This window comes from Mustela lutreola, chromosome 3 (genome assembly GCF_030435805.1).
Source record: "Mustela lutreola isolate mMusLut2 chromosome 3, mMusLut2.pri, whole genome shotgun sequence".
Lineage (NCBI taxonomy): Eukaryota > Metazoa > Chordata > Mammalia > Carnivora > Mustelidae > Mustela > Mustela lutreola.
In genome coordinates this window covers 15170611-15186999 of record NC_081292.1, presented here as the reverse complement: position 1 = coordinate 15186999, position 16389 = coordinate 15170611, and the positions used below count along the sequence as shown (strand labels likewise).

The 16389-nt window shown below is 53.8% G+C and overlaps 1 protein-coding gene and 1 long non-coding RNA gene across 2 annotated transcripts; one reads left to right on the top strand and one right to left on the bottom strand.

Moving 5' to 3' along the window:
• Window positions 1–2819: 2819 nt before the first annotated feature.
• Window positions 2820–3678, bottom strand: LOC131826407 (uncharacterized). Its single transcript, XR_009351578.1, has 2 exons — window positions 3438–3678; window positions 2820–3285 (listed from the first exon to the last, which is right to left on the bottom strand). It is a non-coding gene; the product is annotated as an uncharacterized LOC131826407 (long non-coding RNA).
• Window positions 3679–4683: 1005 nt separating this feature from the next.
• Window positions 4684–12281, top strand: TRIB1 (tribbles pseudokinase 1). The gene is made up of 3 exons (XM_059165635.1): window positions 4684–5060; window positions 7152–7444; window positions 9877–12281. Exons 1-3 carry the CDS (start codon window positions 4701–4703, stop codon window positions 10340–10342), a joined length of 1119 nt encoding a protein of 372 aa, XP_059021618.1. The 5' UTR covers window positions 4684–4700; the 3' UTR covers window positions 10343–12281.
• The last annotated feature ends 4108 nt before the right edge of the window (window positions 12282–16389 follow it).

Sequence of the window (16389 nt, the reverse complement as noted above, 5' to 3'; positions counted from 1 at the left end):
TTGCCAGCGGAGAAAGCCCCAGCAATGAAATCAAGACAATTTTAGCTCTCTTGTCCCCTTGGCTGACCTGATCTCAGCTTCATCAAGGGTCCATGTCCATCCCCCGCCAAAACTCAAGCCCTTTATTCTTTTCCCCAACTGCCACGTCCTGTTGCTTCCAGGCTCGACATTCAACTCTGAAATCTGGGCCCTATCCCTCAGCCCCCATCTGTGCTCAAATGCCTCTTCTTCCCCTGCACCTTCCCTGCGTGTGACCCTCTGCCCTGACAACATTCATTGGCTTGACACTCCGGAGCCCCTCCTTTACAATGCACACTGGACTGGGGACTGGAGATAGAAGACCCAATACAATGTGGGCCCTGCCCTGTGGGAACACAGCTGAGTGGAAGGTGCCATGAAAGAAAGCTGGATGGAGGACTCAACAGCACCCAGGAGATCATTTAAATCTGACTGTGGTCCTGGGGGAAATCTGAGTGGTGTTTTGAAGGATGAATAAGAGTTTATCAGATTGGTAGGGGAAGCTGGGGGTGGGGGAGGGATTCCAGTGAGAGGAATCAGGCCAGGCAAAAGTGCAGAGGTATGAATTGGCCTGGCATGTTTAGGACCCTGGCAGGAGCTGACAAGAGGGAGAACAGAGGTACGGAGACACAAAGTTGCAGTTGGGAAGGGAAGTGGGACCAGAAAAGAGGGCTTCTATTTCCACACACATTTAGATTTTATCTGAGGGTCCCTGCAAAGTTTTAGGCCAGGGTCTGCTATGATCAGATTCAAATTTTAGAAATAGATGTGCAGTGAAAGGATTTGGAGGTAGAGGGCACGTTTTGTTCTGCACACTGCTGTATCAGCCCCTCTTAGGCGTGCTGGCAGCCTGGGTGCTCACTGTTTGTTGAAGGGATGAATGAATGACCCAGTAGGCAGCTTACTGCAGAAGCCCAGGGGGAGGTCCTGAACAAAGATCGTGGGAGTAGAGAGGAGGGGATGGACATGGGACAAGTATAGGGTTGGTCTCCACCGGGGTCTTATTGGGAAATGCAACAGGCTAAGAAGTTCCCTGGAAAAAGTGAACAGTGGAGAATTAGTTACAAAAGTTTTGGAAGAACAGAACAACACGGCTTGTGTGTGGTTTTTTTTTTTGCGGGGGGAGGGGCAACCCAGAGATTAGCAGCATCAGGAAGCTGCTGCCACCGGAGGGCCTGGAGGGGACGAAAGAGGTGGCATTTGATCCCAGGAGCAAGAGTCCCTAGAGTAAAGCAGAACTGTGAAGAGGGAGGGCTGCCAAGGTTGGGTTCCTGAAGAAGCAGAGTCAGAGATGGAGACTAGCGTGTAGAGGCTTCTCAGGGAAGGGACTGAACAGGATTGGGCAGAGGGAAAAGCTGGGCTGAGTGCAGTCTCAAGGAGGGCCTCGGATGACTGTCAAGCTGGGAGCCCCTTCAGAGTCCAACCAAGTTGGGACAAGGAGGCTGGACGCTTTTACTGCAACCACTGGATACAGACCTCTTGGGAAGGGAGTGTGACCTTGGGCAAGGTAGCTCTTCTCAGTGAAGGCAATTTTCAAAAGGGGCTTCCAAAACGTAATCCCAGCAACTGGAGAAGTAAATCCAGAAGGGGGATCTGGCAGCACACTCCAGTAGCCCTGCAGAGGGCTGCCTAGGTGGGGCAGGAGCCACAGAGGAGCGGTGGCCAGAGCCCTGGGCAGAGCGAAAGGGAAGCAGTAGCAGCTCCCCACCTTCCCATCTCCCTCTAGGCCCTCTCACTGGGAAACCAGGCTGGAAGCTAGTGGGTAAGAAAGCGTGGGAACGCATTTGCCAGGGACAGTGCCAGAGAGCTGGGGCGGGGGGCAGGGGATGGCTCAGCGAGATCTAGGATGGCCCCGAGACTGGCTGGGGGTAACGGGAAAAGGGCAGATTCAAGGGGCAGTGAGTGCCCAGGAGGGTGGGTGGGGTGAGTGCTGGTGATGCTTTCTCCAGGAAGACAGAGAAGGAAGCGCACCCCTTGGAGGAAGGTGCTGCTGGCTCATGTAGAGTTTGCCATCCAGGTGCACATGCCCAGCTGGTAGATCAGTGGTTCTTAAAGACCGGCACCGCACGGAATAAACTGAAAGGAGGAAAACCTCAGGTAGGCTCTGTCCTGGCCACAGGACCAAGGGCAACGTCCTCAGCACAGCACTGGAGCCCTTCACAACTTCTAAAGCTCCCACCACTCTTGCTTGCCTCTGAGCCATCCTTTCTTCCCCCGACAGCCGCCATTCATACCACGCCCCCTCCCCCAGCAAGGATCCCACAGTGCTGCACATCCACCCAGGTCAAACACTGCCTTCTAGCTGGCCCTCCTCCCTAGTGCTCCTCTCCCAAACACACTGTAATCTCTCCCTTGGGTCCCCATGAGAGCTTAAGAGCCTGAAAGCTCCACCGCTCACTAGCGACTCCAAACCGGCAAGGAACTCAAATTGTTGAAGGCTTCTTCTATGAAATGGGGCAACCGCCCCTCCCCAGGCCAGTTGTAAAACCAAAGCGAGGTATTATGTGTAAAATGCTAAGAACAGTGCCTGACACATTACAGACCTCAATTAATGTGAGCAGTTATTCTTTGCATTTCCAATGTCTAATCCCCAGCGTCTGGCCTTTAGTAGATGCTTAATTAGTGTTTGTTGAATGAATGGAGATTTAATATGTAAAAGAATTTATCCTTGGGGCTCCACCTCGTTTTAGAGAATTAAGCCTTGAGCAGGAGTGCCTAAGTCGCTCTGAAAGAGTTATCTGTGTTGGGTTGTCCAGAGACCCGAAACGGACTTGGTTCTCTCAAGAAAGAAAAACGGCAGATTTTAAAGTTATTTTCTCATGGAGGTTTCTTGGTGCAGGGTCTGGCACACATTTCATGCTCACCCAAATCACGCTGCACGAATGTACGCACACAACCTGGCAGGGTGTCCGGGTGTAGGCAGCATCACAGTTGGTGGCCACAATGACTTCTACTCCCCTACCCGCCCACCACGGAACCCGGGCTGGCACCGGGGCCCCAGACCCTGCTGCGCTTGCGGAGGCCGGGGAGGGGGCAGGAATCTGGCGGCAGCCACGTGGGCCCCTTCCGCCTGTTTCCCACATCCTTTGTTTCCCACCGGCCCCGGCTCAGGAAGCTCTTTCTGCGAGTCACCGCGAAGGGGCGGCCGGGGAGTCTGGAGAAGCTATTTCCGTGCAATCCGGGAGGGCGGCAGGCGCGGGAGGGGCGTGGAGGTGGAGGCAGCGCAGAAGGCCCAGTGTTTGCTTTTATTTCATCCAACAGAAGGTTCTATTTGTGGAAGCGAACAGACGCTGGGGATTAGAGCTGGGAGGGGGAAGGAAAAGGGAAAAAAAAAAAAAAAAAGCCACATCCACTACCACGCATAGGTCTTCCCCGGAACTACCGCGTGGGGGTGAATGACTGATTCTGGAATTCATCACCTTTCCTATCCTCCCTTCCTCCGGCGGCAGCCGGGCCTGGGCGGCGCCCACGGCTCCTATCCGAGGTCTCCAGGCTGGCGGCGGTGGAGGGATCCCTGGGGCGAACGGCGTAACCGTCGCGCGGCAGCGAGCAGCTGGGCCGAGAACCGGGATGCGCGCGCCCGCAGCCCATTGTGCTCGGTGTGAATGAGGGGCGCGCACCAATCAGCGGTCGCTTCGCCCCCCCCGTGGCCCCGCCCCTCCCGCCCACTTCCCCGGGACCCTGACGTCACGGGAACTTTTCCTCCGCCCCCTCCCGGGCTGCTAGAGCCGAGTCCGGGGCCTGCGGGAGGGGGCGCGCCGCCTCCTGCCCATCCCAGCCCGGGGGGCGTGTGCGCGCGTCCCAGCCCGCTCGGGACACACCACCTGCCCCGGAGCGCGCGCAGCCCCGAGCATCCCCAGCCTTCGGGCCACCCCCGTTGCCCCCGCCGACCCAGCTCCACCTCCTCCCCCCTGCTCCCCCCTTGCCCCGGTCTCCTCCCTCCGCTTCGGTGACTGCTTGCCGGGCGGCAGGGCCAGAGTCGTCGCAGCCACCTCATTGCTCAACCCGGCTTCCCAACTGTTTACACAGCCCGGCCTGTGAGTGTGTGTGTGTATACAGCGTGAGTCACCGAGAGGCGGAGGAGGTGGAGGAAAAGGAGAAGGAGGAGTGCACTGGCCGGGATCGGTGCGGCGCACACACTCACTCACACTCAGTCACTCTCTCCGAGCGCGTCTCGCTCGCTCACACACACGCCGGGAGCCCAAGAGCGCGCAGGATCCCGAGCGCCGCGGAAAAGTTGCTCCGGCTTTCTCTCCGGGACTTCGGGCTTTCGGAAGTGCATTCGCTCCGCGGCTCTGGCGAGCCTGCGGAATCCTGCGCTCGCGGCTCGGGACGTCGGGAACACCAGCCGCCGCCGTCTCTGCCTCCGGGACTGTCGGCGGCCTCGACAACAATAGCGGCGGCCGCCTCCGGCCAGGCGCCCCGAGCCGGTGCCCGCGGTGATCCCGGGACCCCAGCCGGCCTCTGCTCCCTCCGGACGCGCGGCCAGCGTGCTTCCCGCGTGCAACGCGAGCGCCCGGGAGCGGCTCCTGCCTCGCCCCCAGTGGGGGCTGAGCCGAGCTCCGTCTGCAAAGTCCATCCCGCCCGTTGGAATAGGTCTCGGCGCCGGCGCCGAGCCCGCAGCGCCTTCCCGCGCGGATCCCGGGACCTACAAAGCCGGGGCCGCCCCGGCCCGGGACGGGATGCGGGTCGGTCCTGTGCGCTCTGCCATGAGCGGCGCCTCGCAGCCCCGCGGCCCGGCCTTGCTGCTCCCGGCCGCCCGGGGCGCCCCGGCCAAACGCCTGCTGGACGCGGACGATGCGGCGGCCGTGGCGGCCAAGTGCCCGCGCCTCTCCGAGTGCTCGAGCCCTCCGGACTACCTCAGCCCCCCCGGCTCGCCCTGCAGTCCGCAGCCGCCGCCCGCCGCGCCGGGGACTGGCGGCACCTCCGGGAGCGCGGCGGGGCCCAGCCGCATCGCAGACTACCTGCTGCTGCCCCTGGCGGAGCGCGAGCTTGTGTCCCGGGCGCTGTGCATCCACACCGGCCGGGAGCTGCGCTGCAAGGTAGGCGCCCGGGGTCGGGACCTGCCGTGGGGTTGCGGGGGCGCGGTGGCCGGCAAAGGCGCTTGGGGTCTCGCTTGCCCGCGCCGGGGCCTCAGGTGCCACCCGCGGTGACTCGAGCGCGGTGGGTTGCATTTGGAACGGTTCACACCCCTTGGGGGATTGAGGGATTTCGGATGGAGCAGTAGAATGGGGGCTCGGCCGGCAAGAGGAAGTGCGGTGTTCAGTGGCTTTATCTCTGTGCTTTGCTTAGCTCCCACTTTAGCGCACGTAGTTCCGAAGAAGTTGTGGAATTGAAATGGATTCCAGGGCCATGCCATTCCCCCCTCCCTCCTTTTCCTGGCTCCCCCCGCCCCTTGTCCAGGAAGGACGCCCTGCAGTGGGTGCCTCCTTGGAGCTTGGAGCAGCTGGCAGCTCTCTCCCGGGGCTCCAAGGCACCTGGGCTCCCCTGTGGGTGGTGAGGGGTGGGAAGACCGTGTCAGGCTCGCGGCTTGGGGATTCCGGCTTGAACCCGCGCCGGGATGAGAACCTCGTCCTCCCCAGAGAGCAGGTCTGAGGCGGTCTTCCAGCCAGGGCGGGGGATTCGCCCCGCGCAGAAGTGTTGGGAAGCCGGTACCGGCTAGGAACCTTCGCTTCCGTTCATGTCTTTATTTGCCGGCCAGCGACTTTCTTAGGAACGTGAGAGGTTCCGCTTCGCAGGAGATACAACTCCTGGAGATGGGGTGCTCCGCGTGCTCCTCCAGCGCCTCTAGACGCGGAACATTCCCACAGCCCAGCCTTTGCGAGCCTGACACCCGGGTGCTACTTTCCAACCGAAAGACAGGGTCACCCCTTGGTTGAAGTCGTTCTTGGGTTGTCGGCAACTCACCTGAACTCCACCCGCGCCCCCCCACCTCCCGCCCCGGTCCCGGGCCTGCTGCTGCCACCTACTGTCCGACCTGAATGAAATTTCAAATGCGCGCTCCAGCCCGGTTTAGGGGTGGGGGGGGGGCTTTTCTTCTCCGACGTGGGGCTAAGAGCGGTTTGGGGAGGATATGTGTGCGGGGCGGGGTGTGGGGGGGCGGCAGAGAGATTTTTCTAGCCGGGGCCAGGGCAGCCAGACCTCCGAGGTGGGGTGGGTCTGGCCATTGTGCAACCCCTTCCAGTTCCTCTGAACAGATAATAGCTGAATCCAGATGGTGACAGCCCATGTGTCACCGTTTCCAGTTCAGTCTAGGATATGAGTAACCGGACCAAACAAAAGGCCCTTAAAGAGACCAGCTAGTTTCTGAGAGGAGATACTACCCATTTCCCTGGTGAAGATGGGGGCGGGAGCTGCCCCCCCCCCCATGGGGGAGGGTGGGGGGAGATAAACAAATGTAAAAACCAGGGAGACCATCCCATATCCCTCTGGTGACAATTTTAACTCCAGGCTGCTTACACCTGAGTCAGACTATAGCAAGTTGTTTAAGGCTGTGTTGTCACAGTCTCTCTGCGAGTCATCGGTTCTTCTGACTAATGACATATCTGCATGTTTCCCAGCCCCTGCTTCCACTGCAGAGTCCCCACATTCTGTGCTCTCCGTGGGGAGAGCTTCGGGTCTGCAGCAGGTCATGCATTTTCTACTCCTGGAGATCCGGGGGGGAGGGGGGACCTTATATCTGCTTCTGAGAGAGCTTCGGGTCTGCAGCAGGTCATGCATTTTCTACTCCTGGAGATCAGGGCGGGGGAGGGGGGACCTTATATCTGCTTCTTCCAGCAGCCTGCAAAACAAGGCAGGCCGCAGAAGGTGGGGGCTTTAGTAAGCTCTTTGCCGGGAAGGGCGGGAGTGATGGCCTCATGAAAGAAGGTAACATATATAGAAGGCAGTTCTTTTAAACCATCCGTAGAGTAACCCCGTGGGTATTTGCTAGCCTAGAGCCCTGGATGGTGCTGGTTTGGGGTGTCAGGTACCTGGGGCTGCATACAGTGGGGTGGCAGAGATAAGGGGGTGTCTTTGAAGGGAGACTTACTGCCGTCTGGAGGCCAAAGATTGAAAGCTGTAGTCCAGGATTCAGGGGACAGCCTCTGCTTCCCTAGCCTCCTAAATTGGGGGGGATCACCTTCTCTCTGCAGGTGTTTCCCATTAAACACTACCAGGACAAAATCAGGCCTTACATCCAGCTGCCGTCACACAGGAACATCACCGGCATTGTGGAAGTGATCCTTGGGGAAACCAAGGCCTATGTGTTCTTTGAGAAGGACTTTGGGGACATGCACTCCTATGTGCGCAGCCGGAAGAGGCTGCGGGAAGAGGAGGCTGCCCGGCTCTTCAAGCAGATCGTTTCCGCTGTTGCCCACTGCCACCAGTCGGCCATCGTGCTTGGGGACCTGAAACTTAGGAAATTCGTCTTCTCCACGGAGGAGAGGTGAGCAGCCTCCGCAGCTCCTCATCTGGCCTTTTGGGGCAGGTTGCGGGGTTAGGTGCAGAGTGTTGGTTCACACCAAAGCCGAGGGCTCAGTTGTCCGAGAATTAGTATTTAGGAGTCCTCTCCCAAGGAACCACGGCCAAGGATGGTTTATTCTGCACTCTGGTGGATGTGGCCCGGGGATACCTCGGTGCTTCTTTCTGTGGGATGTCACATGAGGACAGGAGGCCTGCCCCACTTCCATTCCAAGATCAAGTTTATTCCCCATTGTGGTCAGAAAGGTCAGTTCTTCTGGGCGTACAAATGGCCAACCCGCCCTTCACAACATTGACGCCTAAAGGAGGGTCTCAAATTCTTGCTTCTGCCAAGTGGGTTTTTTTATTTTTTATTTTTTTGGTACCTAGGAAGTATCACAGAACTAAACTGTTGTATGTGCACTCTTCCGCCCTCCGTCTTTGTACCATATGCCCGGTCCACTTCCGGCTGGTCCCCAGGACTTTCTTCACATTCCCTGGTGACTTTTTAGACCTCTTGTTTGGATACATCTTCAGAAAATAGCCACATTGAATAATACATGGATGTTGGCTCGAATTGGTTGCTAAATATAGATCATGACTTCCCTCATAAAGGACAGGATGAGCTTGATAAAAGAATAATGAGACATTGAGATTCCGAGTTGAGGTTTCGGGCGAGGGAATTCAGGAAGCTGCAGGAAGTAAACCTTACCTGATTTTAAGAGGTGGGCCACATCCCTTACGGGAAGACTAAGAACAATACACCTTGTAGAATTGTGGAGGGCTGTGCATTATTTTGTTGCAGGTTTTCACGCGGGGCTGCCCCGACCTGTGTGTTTTTACCCCTGCCTCCCGATCAAAGGAAAGAGTACAGGGTTAAGTTGCCATAAAGCAGAGCTTTCTATCAGACTTTGCAATACGTATTGGAACACAAACCGATTAGCAAAGAAAAGCAAAGCATTTGCAATGGAGAAGTTTCCAATTCCTGGAACATGCTCCTTTGATATGTTGATGTATTTTCTGAAACATGCCTTACACACCTCCTTACTAGCTTTTGAAATCCGCGTTGCACAGGCGAATGTCATGTGCACGGAGTTTGGCAACCCGAGGGTTAAGCAATGGCAGGCTGACGCTATTCGTGTAACCAGCACAGGTGCAGGGTTTTAGTACTACAGCAGCCAATCAGGGGCAGACAGTGTGGGTTGAGTCATATTTTCCGTTTACAGAACCAATGGGTATTTTACATAACGACGGGGAGGTCAGGCTGAGGACATACTGAAGTTAGCACATGTATACTACACTCCAGGGAACAGGAAGGCAGGAAGAAAAAAAAAAAAAAACAACCAGACCTTTGAGAGGAAAAGAAATTGACCTATTAGCCAGTACCAAATGTTTGCATTTGACTTCACAACCAGTGGCTTACTGAAACAGGGCTATTTCAGAGAAGCAGGGAGGAGCACAGTCCGCTACCAGATGATGGAGGCTCCCCACGTGCCTCTGGGCTTTGGGGGAATCCGTGAACCGTGGGTGGCTGGGTCTGAGTAAGGAGGCACCAGCAGCTTCAGATGAGAGCCTTTGCCTAAACATATTTTTCAGACCTTCGCGGTTACCTGAACAGATAAGCCCCCAACTTGGAAGGAAGAGGGTCAGGTGTTGATGGGCATTCCGTGGGTACAGATGTTCGTAGGCCCTGCATCTCTGAAATCCATCAGCCACTTCTGTTTGCTCCTATAACCTCTTGGTCCAGGCTTGTGCAATTAAACACCCCAATAAGTGTAATTAACATTCCTGGTGCCTTGCCCATCACAGTTACCCTGGCCTGGGCCCAGGTGGACGGGGTTCCCTCTGTGCGTATATGTCAGCGTGAGCAAGAGTGCTGGCAGCGTGACCATAATACCAGTGACTTGGGGCCCCATGTCCTGTAGTGCAAAGTATGGGCCCGGGTAGCCCACAGGGGCATGATAAGAAAAAGATGGGCCTATAGGATGCTCAGCTCCCCATCCCCCTCCCGCCGCCCCCACTGAAGAAGTAGGCTATACTATTCTTCCCTGATAGCTTTGTAAAAAATGTCAGCATTCCCCTAAGACAAGTTCCCACTTCTGCAATGTGAACTTTGTAAATTGTGTAACCCTATTAGGATATCTCTTCTAAGCGCTAGCATAATGAATAGTGTTTGGGGCTTTGCATCATACCCTCCGCCCCAGGCTCTCTCTCGATACTTTGCAAATGTTTATTGCAGTTCGTATTGGTTTGTGAAATCCTGAGTCCTGGGAGGTCGCAGGGCACTGCTTACTGGATGAAGGGGTAAATGGCATTCCCTGGGCCTTTCCTTTTAGTGCCTGTGGGTGCTGTTATAGAGAACGCTGTGTTTTTCATAGCAGCTGATCTGGAAGTAATAGCTTGTTTCCTCTCCTGCAGAAGCCAGCTCAGACTGGAAAGTCTAGAAGACACACACATCATCAAGGGGGAGGACGATGCTCTGTCAGACAAACATGGCTGCCCGGCCTACGTGAGCCCTGAGATTCTGAACACCACGGGGACCTACTCCGGAAAGGCGGCCGATGTTTGGAGCCTCGGGGTGATGCTCTACACCCTCCTGGTGGGCCGCTACCCCTTCCATGACTCAGATCCCAGTGCCCTCTTCTCCAAAATCCGCCGTGGACAGTTCTGCATTCCTGACCACATCTCCCCCAAAGCTCGGTGCCTCATCCGCAGCCTCCTGCGGCGGGAGCCCTCTGAGAGACTCACTGCTCCCGAGATCTTACTCCATCCATGGTTCGAGTCTGTCTTGCAACCTGGCTACGTCGACCCAGAAATAGGAACTTCAGACCAGATTGTTCCAGAGTACCAAGAGGACAGTGACATTAGTTCCTTCTTCTGCTAATCCCCAAACCTCAGAAACCTCATAATTCTCACACTTGGCATTTCCATTTCTAAAGATGGACAGGCCTTGAGACGCGCTGCCAGCCAGATTCGTGACGCCGTGAAGATTGTAGCTGCTGACCTCAATGTGGCACCCTCTTCTTTGTTGTGATGAGTGACTGGCCGGGTCTGAACCCCGCACGCGCCGGTCAGCTGCCCTGCAAGGTCATTGCCCTCCTCAGTGGTCCCTCGCCAACTGCCGCGCGCTGTCAGACACGGGGCGGTTCTGTGGCTGCAGAGGCGCAAAGAGTGTGGATATCCTATAGCAGCACCTGGTTAGGTGGAAGGAACTCGAACATTTTAAAGGGAGAGGAAGTAAGTCTCACGGTGGCATTTTGGGGCAATAACCGTATTTCAAAGGGGTGACCAATCATCTGGGCCAATAAACCTGCCATCTTTGAACTTGTCTTTGGGAGCTACCTAGCTTCTCTACTGGAAAGTTCTTTTTTGGGTTTGGGTTAATACACACCCTTTCTTCACACTCACACTTACCAGTGACCCTGCTCCTTTGTGGGAGCAGACTGTTTGAGGAGCGTAGGAGCCTGTCCGCACCACCAACCCAGACTCTCTCCTCCGTTTCCTGCCAAGACCTCATTTGCACTAATGCCTTCTTTCTGACCTTGAAATGTCCCCTTATTTGCTAGAAAAGCACTTACCAGCTAACCGTGGAGAAGCATCACAAAAGATTCGGACTCCTGGCTATTTCAGAACTCTGAGCTCAGACCGAGAGACTGCAGATTTGTAAGGTCAACTTGAGCCCTTGGAATCCGGTAGCTTTGTTGGTTCCCCTCAAACGTGTCAGCCTTGAGCCTTTGTTCCCAAGACCATCTCAGGGTGGAGCATTTTGTCCACGAGAAGAAAGAGAAGGGGAGGCTCTCGTCGCCTCTCCCAAGAGCAGAAGCTAAACCTCTTCGTGCTTTAGAGAAAGCGAATTTTGGATCGGCTGGAACGATGCTCGGACCCACCTCCAGGACTGTACTTTAACCCTTCATGGATACGGTCTGCCTCTGGCATTGTGCGTGCGTTTGCAGTTTTGCATGATGGGTTCATATTTTACATTTGGTGTGGTTTACGAATCGTCTCTGTAATCAGCACCTAGAGCGAAATGGCCCCAAATCTTTAAAGTCGGAAGAGCCTTTAAAAGTATCTCCGACTTTCTTTCCTCTTTCTGCCACCTCCCAAGGCAGAAATTCCCCCCAGCCCCAGCCCCACCCCTACCCTCCCTTCAGCTTCCTTCAGGTGGGAAGCCGGCCTCTGTTTGAATGCTTCCAGAGATGGGAGCTCACTACCTACAGAAGCTTAGAGCTTAACAGAGAAAACTGCAACTCGCATTAAAAAAAGCAGAACACATGAAATATCAGTAAATGTCTCAGTGGTTAAACGGGTAAACCAAACATACTGTATTCTGAGAAAATGGCACAAAACCAGGCAGTTATTTTTAAGGGCTACGCCTAGGCAAACACCTAACCTGCATTGTGAGAATGCTGTGTATACCTCACGTACTGTGTACTTTGTATGTATATATATTTTGCCTTTTATACCTTCGGTCCGATATGTTTTGTTGTTCCGGCTCCGAGGCTTGTTTCGTTGTCTGCGTCTGTCTGAATTACCTGCGTGTCTAAAACCACGTGAAATGTGAATGATTATCGGCAATATTACCTTGACAGAATCATGGGACTCGGAGAAGAGGGAGGACAGAGGCCTCTGTCGGACTAACGTGCTCGTGGTTTTTCGACGGTTGTATCTGTGATACATTACTCGGCTGGGGACCCCGGGCTGGCCGGGGCTTCTGCCGGGAAAGCTCGAAACACTAGATCCTTCCTGTACATGTGTATATATGTGAACGGTGAGACGGCCGTTTCTGACTTGTAGAGAAATTTTAATAAATCTGGTTTCGTAAATAGGGGCATGCATTCCTTTTGAGTCTGGTCTGCCTTCCGCCGTGTGCAGCTGTGCCGGGGATGCGAAGGTCTCCGGCCGCGGGCTCTGGAATATCACGGGGGAAATGCACACGACGCGTGACCTTTGGCGGAGCAGAAGCCATTCACTTTTTCCATTGAAGTGGGCAAATTCCTTCTGATGGGTGAAGCCAGTTTCGTGAAATCAGGTGGGTGAGGGCTGTGGGTTGGTGCAGAGTCGAGAAACATTTGAAGAGGAGCCATGGAACAGTCCCTGTGGCTTTTGGTCTTTTTTAGGTCCGGGAGCCTTGAGAATTTAATGAAAGCTGTGGCGGGGGAGGAAAGTGGACCCAGGCAGATCCAACAGAATTCTGTTACAGCTGTTCGAGGTCTGCATGTGTTCCTGAGGGAATCTCAGGCTTCCCACCGAGAACCAGCCTCCACCCCCCCCATTAGATTTCATTAAAAAGGCTAATTGATGCTTTTCCTTTTTACCCTCTAAGTGTAAAACTGGAAATAAAGGGAGGAGAAACTAAAGCGACATGATTTTGAATCACAGAGGTACAGAGAAAGAAAGGATTCTTATATAATTAGGTTTATAGCTTCTGGGTTACATCAGAATCTATTTTAAGTGAAGTAAATTAGCATCGGGAGTGATTTAAAAAAGACTTTACGCTGTAAAATGTTAACAAGTATACAGACAAATGCACATGAAAGTATTTAGCTCTGAATTTTCACAAGCCCAACACCGGAAGACGCTGGCAAAACCAGCATCTGGATGCAGTTCACTTGGAGGATCCTGGGATCCCCTGTCCCGTTCAGTCCCTGCATGACACCCACTCCAAGGGTCACTCCTATGGGGTAGAATTTCAAATTGTTTTCAGAGTGAAAATTAGAATGGAAGGAATAAATCAACTCTGGGTTTAAACGAAGAGGCAACCGAAGTCACGGATGACACAACTGACTTTTTCTAGGACTCAGCCTGGGATGGCCCTATGACACTGAAGTAAATTGCAACTCAGGCCTCGTGACCCAGGAACTTAAAAGAAATGGAAAAAGCACATCAAAAGCAGGGCGGGGAGATGGCCAAATGCCTGAGTAGCTTAGAAACTAGGAAGCCGGGGGTTGGTCTAGGGTCATCCCATGAATAAGACCTTTAAATCTCGAAGTTCCTGTGGCCTCAGAATACACAGTATGGTGTCTCCTTGTTCCAACAAATCTAGACAAGGCTCCGTGGAACTCCTTGGGCACACAGAAGGCTAATACTTTGGACTTCCCTGAGCTTTTTAATCTAAGGATTTCAAAACACTTTGCAAGCAATTAAGGTTACAACATATCTTAGTACTGTTGTTACATGTACCAAGTGGAGACAAATATGGGTCAGGATTGGCTGCGATGGCATGTGATGCCACAGATACCGAAATGTAATCTCTTCCCGGGTGGGAACAAATCTGGGGCAATTTCAACCCAGTTGCGCTATAGAAGTTTAGAATGAGTGTGCGAGCACCGGCTGGAAAGCTGGTCACTTTTATTTCCCCTTGTGTCCTCAACCTACTTGTTGTTGGAGTAAATCATGCAAGTAACATCTCCATAACCTTTTGTTCATAGCTCATCTTCTAGAAGGTTTACTCTTGCCCTCCCCCCCCTTCCCCCTTCTATATTCTCAGAAGCTGAGTGAACTAGGCAAGACAAATATTATTTGCTCCATTTTGTAGATGAGAAAACTGAGTCACCGTTGTCTTTCAGTAGCGACTCCAGGGTTAGTGGCTCAGAGCTGGGACTTGAATTCGGGTGTTTGGACTCCTTCCTTGCTCAGTGTTGTTGTTGTGTCTGCACAAGGCAGCATGAAAGTCGTCCGGTAGGAGATGATGATTGAAAGAGGTGGTTTAAGGTAAACACAAATACTGAGCTTTTAACCTACTTAACCTCTTCCAAAAGACCCAGTGCATGAGTCATACAGGTGGGAGCATTACCCAAGATGAGAGAGGCAGGATTGAGTAAACGACTGTGACCCGTCATATGCCACGTCCTGTGGACCTTCGGGAAACAGGACCCAGCCTCAGTCCGAGCTCACTGAATGGGTAGCTCCGTGGGGTTGGGGACTGTGACAGTCGTATTCACACCTGGTTCTCCAGCACCCAGCACAGTGCTTGCCACAAGGAAGGTGCCCAGTGCCAGCACAGATGGATGGACGGATGGGTGGATGGATGGACGGATGGGTGGATGGATGGACGGATGGGTGGATGGATGGATGGATGGATGGATGTCTTTCAGCAGCTCAGAGAGCCACAACCAAGGAAACAGAAATCTTGGGACCGGGGTCTTGTCCTATCTTGGAATCCCTTCCACCGTATGACCTTGAGCAAGCAGATCTGCCGCTGTAGTTCTCATTTGCTCATCTTTAAATGGGAGTGATGCTCTTTGGTTTCCTTCTTCTGTCCCTTCAGCTGCCATCCTGGGAAAACAGAATGATTCTGCAATTCTGTGGAAATAGGTCCCCTAACGATCTTCGTCAGACTGACCATGGGAATAGTTTTGATCTCCCTTTTAAACAGCACAGCTGGGTGTGCTAATTTCGCTCTGGGCAAGGAAAGGCATTGCAGCAATGAAGATTATGGAATTGGCTTGTTAACAAGGCTTTGGCAGGGAAAGAGAGGGCAAATGTGTAGTTAATCGTCCCCTACCCCCATTGGGGGGAAAAAAATGGCGAGCAGATCTCATCACCAGCCCTGCGGAACCACGCCCGTCAGGTTTTGGTGGATTCTGCAAGGATCCCAACTACAGTGGACTTGTGGTTCCTAGAAGGGGTAGAAAGGCAAGATGCAGCCAAACGTCACACCTCAAGTCTTCCCTGATGTTGGACGACACATACCTCACTCTGTCTCCTCAGCAACCCTGTAAGGTGGGTGATCTGTTCCCATTTAACAGATGTGGATGCTGAGACCCAGAGTCTGGACTGTCTGCCCAAGGTCCCTCAGCCAGCGGGGAGAGGGGCAGACTCCAGCCCAGGCCTGGGAACTGCCAGTCTTTGTCCCTTCCTGTCCTGTGCTTTGCAGATTAGGTCAGCGACACAAAGTCGTCTTTTTGGAGTAGCCGTTATACTGGGACATTTTCTGCCAGGAAGTGTAAGTATGAGGGATTAGTCCTGTTGTCGGGCTATGATTTCTACAAGCTGAGATTATCAATGGGGTGCTCATGGCGTTCTAAGAGGATTAGCAAAGGATTACCTCCTGGCACCCCTATAAAGCAAGCAGTACTGCTATTCCCCCCTTTGGACAGATGAAGAGTCTGAGGTTCAGAGAAGGCAAGTTATTTGCCCAAAGTCACACAGCATGGCATTCATTTGCTAATTAACACACCCAAAGCCCTTAAGGCCTATTGTCCCTTTGTTTTTGGACCAGGGAGGGGACTTTCTAAACCTTACAGGCTGTTTCGTCTGAAATGCGGTGTGGTGTCCTGGAACAGAAAGAAGCTGTTAATGGGAAAATGAATGAAATCTGAAGAAAGTCTGGAGTTGAATGGATACCAACGCGCCAGTGTTGGCTTCTTAATTGTGCCAACTGTACCACGGGAATGATGGGTAACCTTGGAGCAAACCGAGTGAGGGCCTCTGTACTATCTTTGCAACTTTCCTGTACCCCTCAAATTATTCCAAAATGGAAAGCTTATTTATAAAACACATTAAGCCCACACTGCCCCCATTTTCAGCGAGGGGAAATCGAGGCCGAGACCTGGAGGCACGGTCACTGCGGACCCAGCCTCCCCAGGCCCTGCCCGGCTGCTCCGGCTCCTTGGGGTGCTGGCTGGTGTGACCTTCCAGAACATGTCTAGAGCAAAAGGAGGTGAACGTGAGGCGTTTCCATGGAATGTGTCAGCGACTTTTCTTGCCACGGGACATGACATTTTGAAAAGTCAGTGTCTCGGTCTGACCTTTAGACCAGTGACTGCATGAGTGTCTCTGTCCGTTTCCTCATCTGTTCATGACTGAGCCTGTGGGGGGGGGGCTGTGCTGCTCCCTCACAAACTGTAATTCCACTCCTCATCAGCTCGAAGACCGCGGGGGTGAGCTGGGGGGATGTCCCTGCAAGGAAGGCCCACCCTCTGGCTAAAG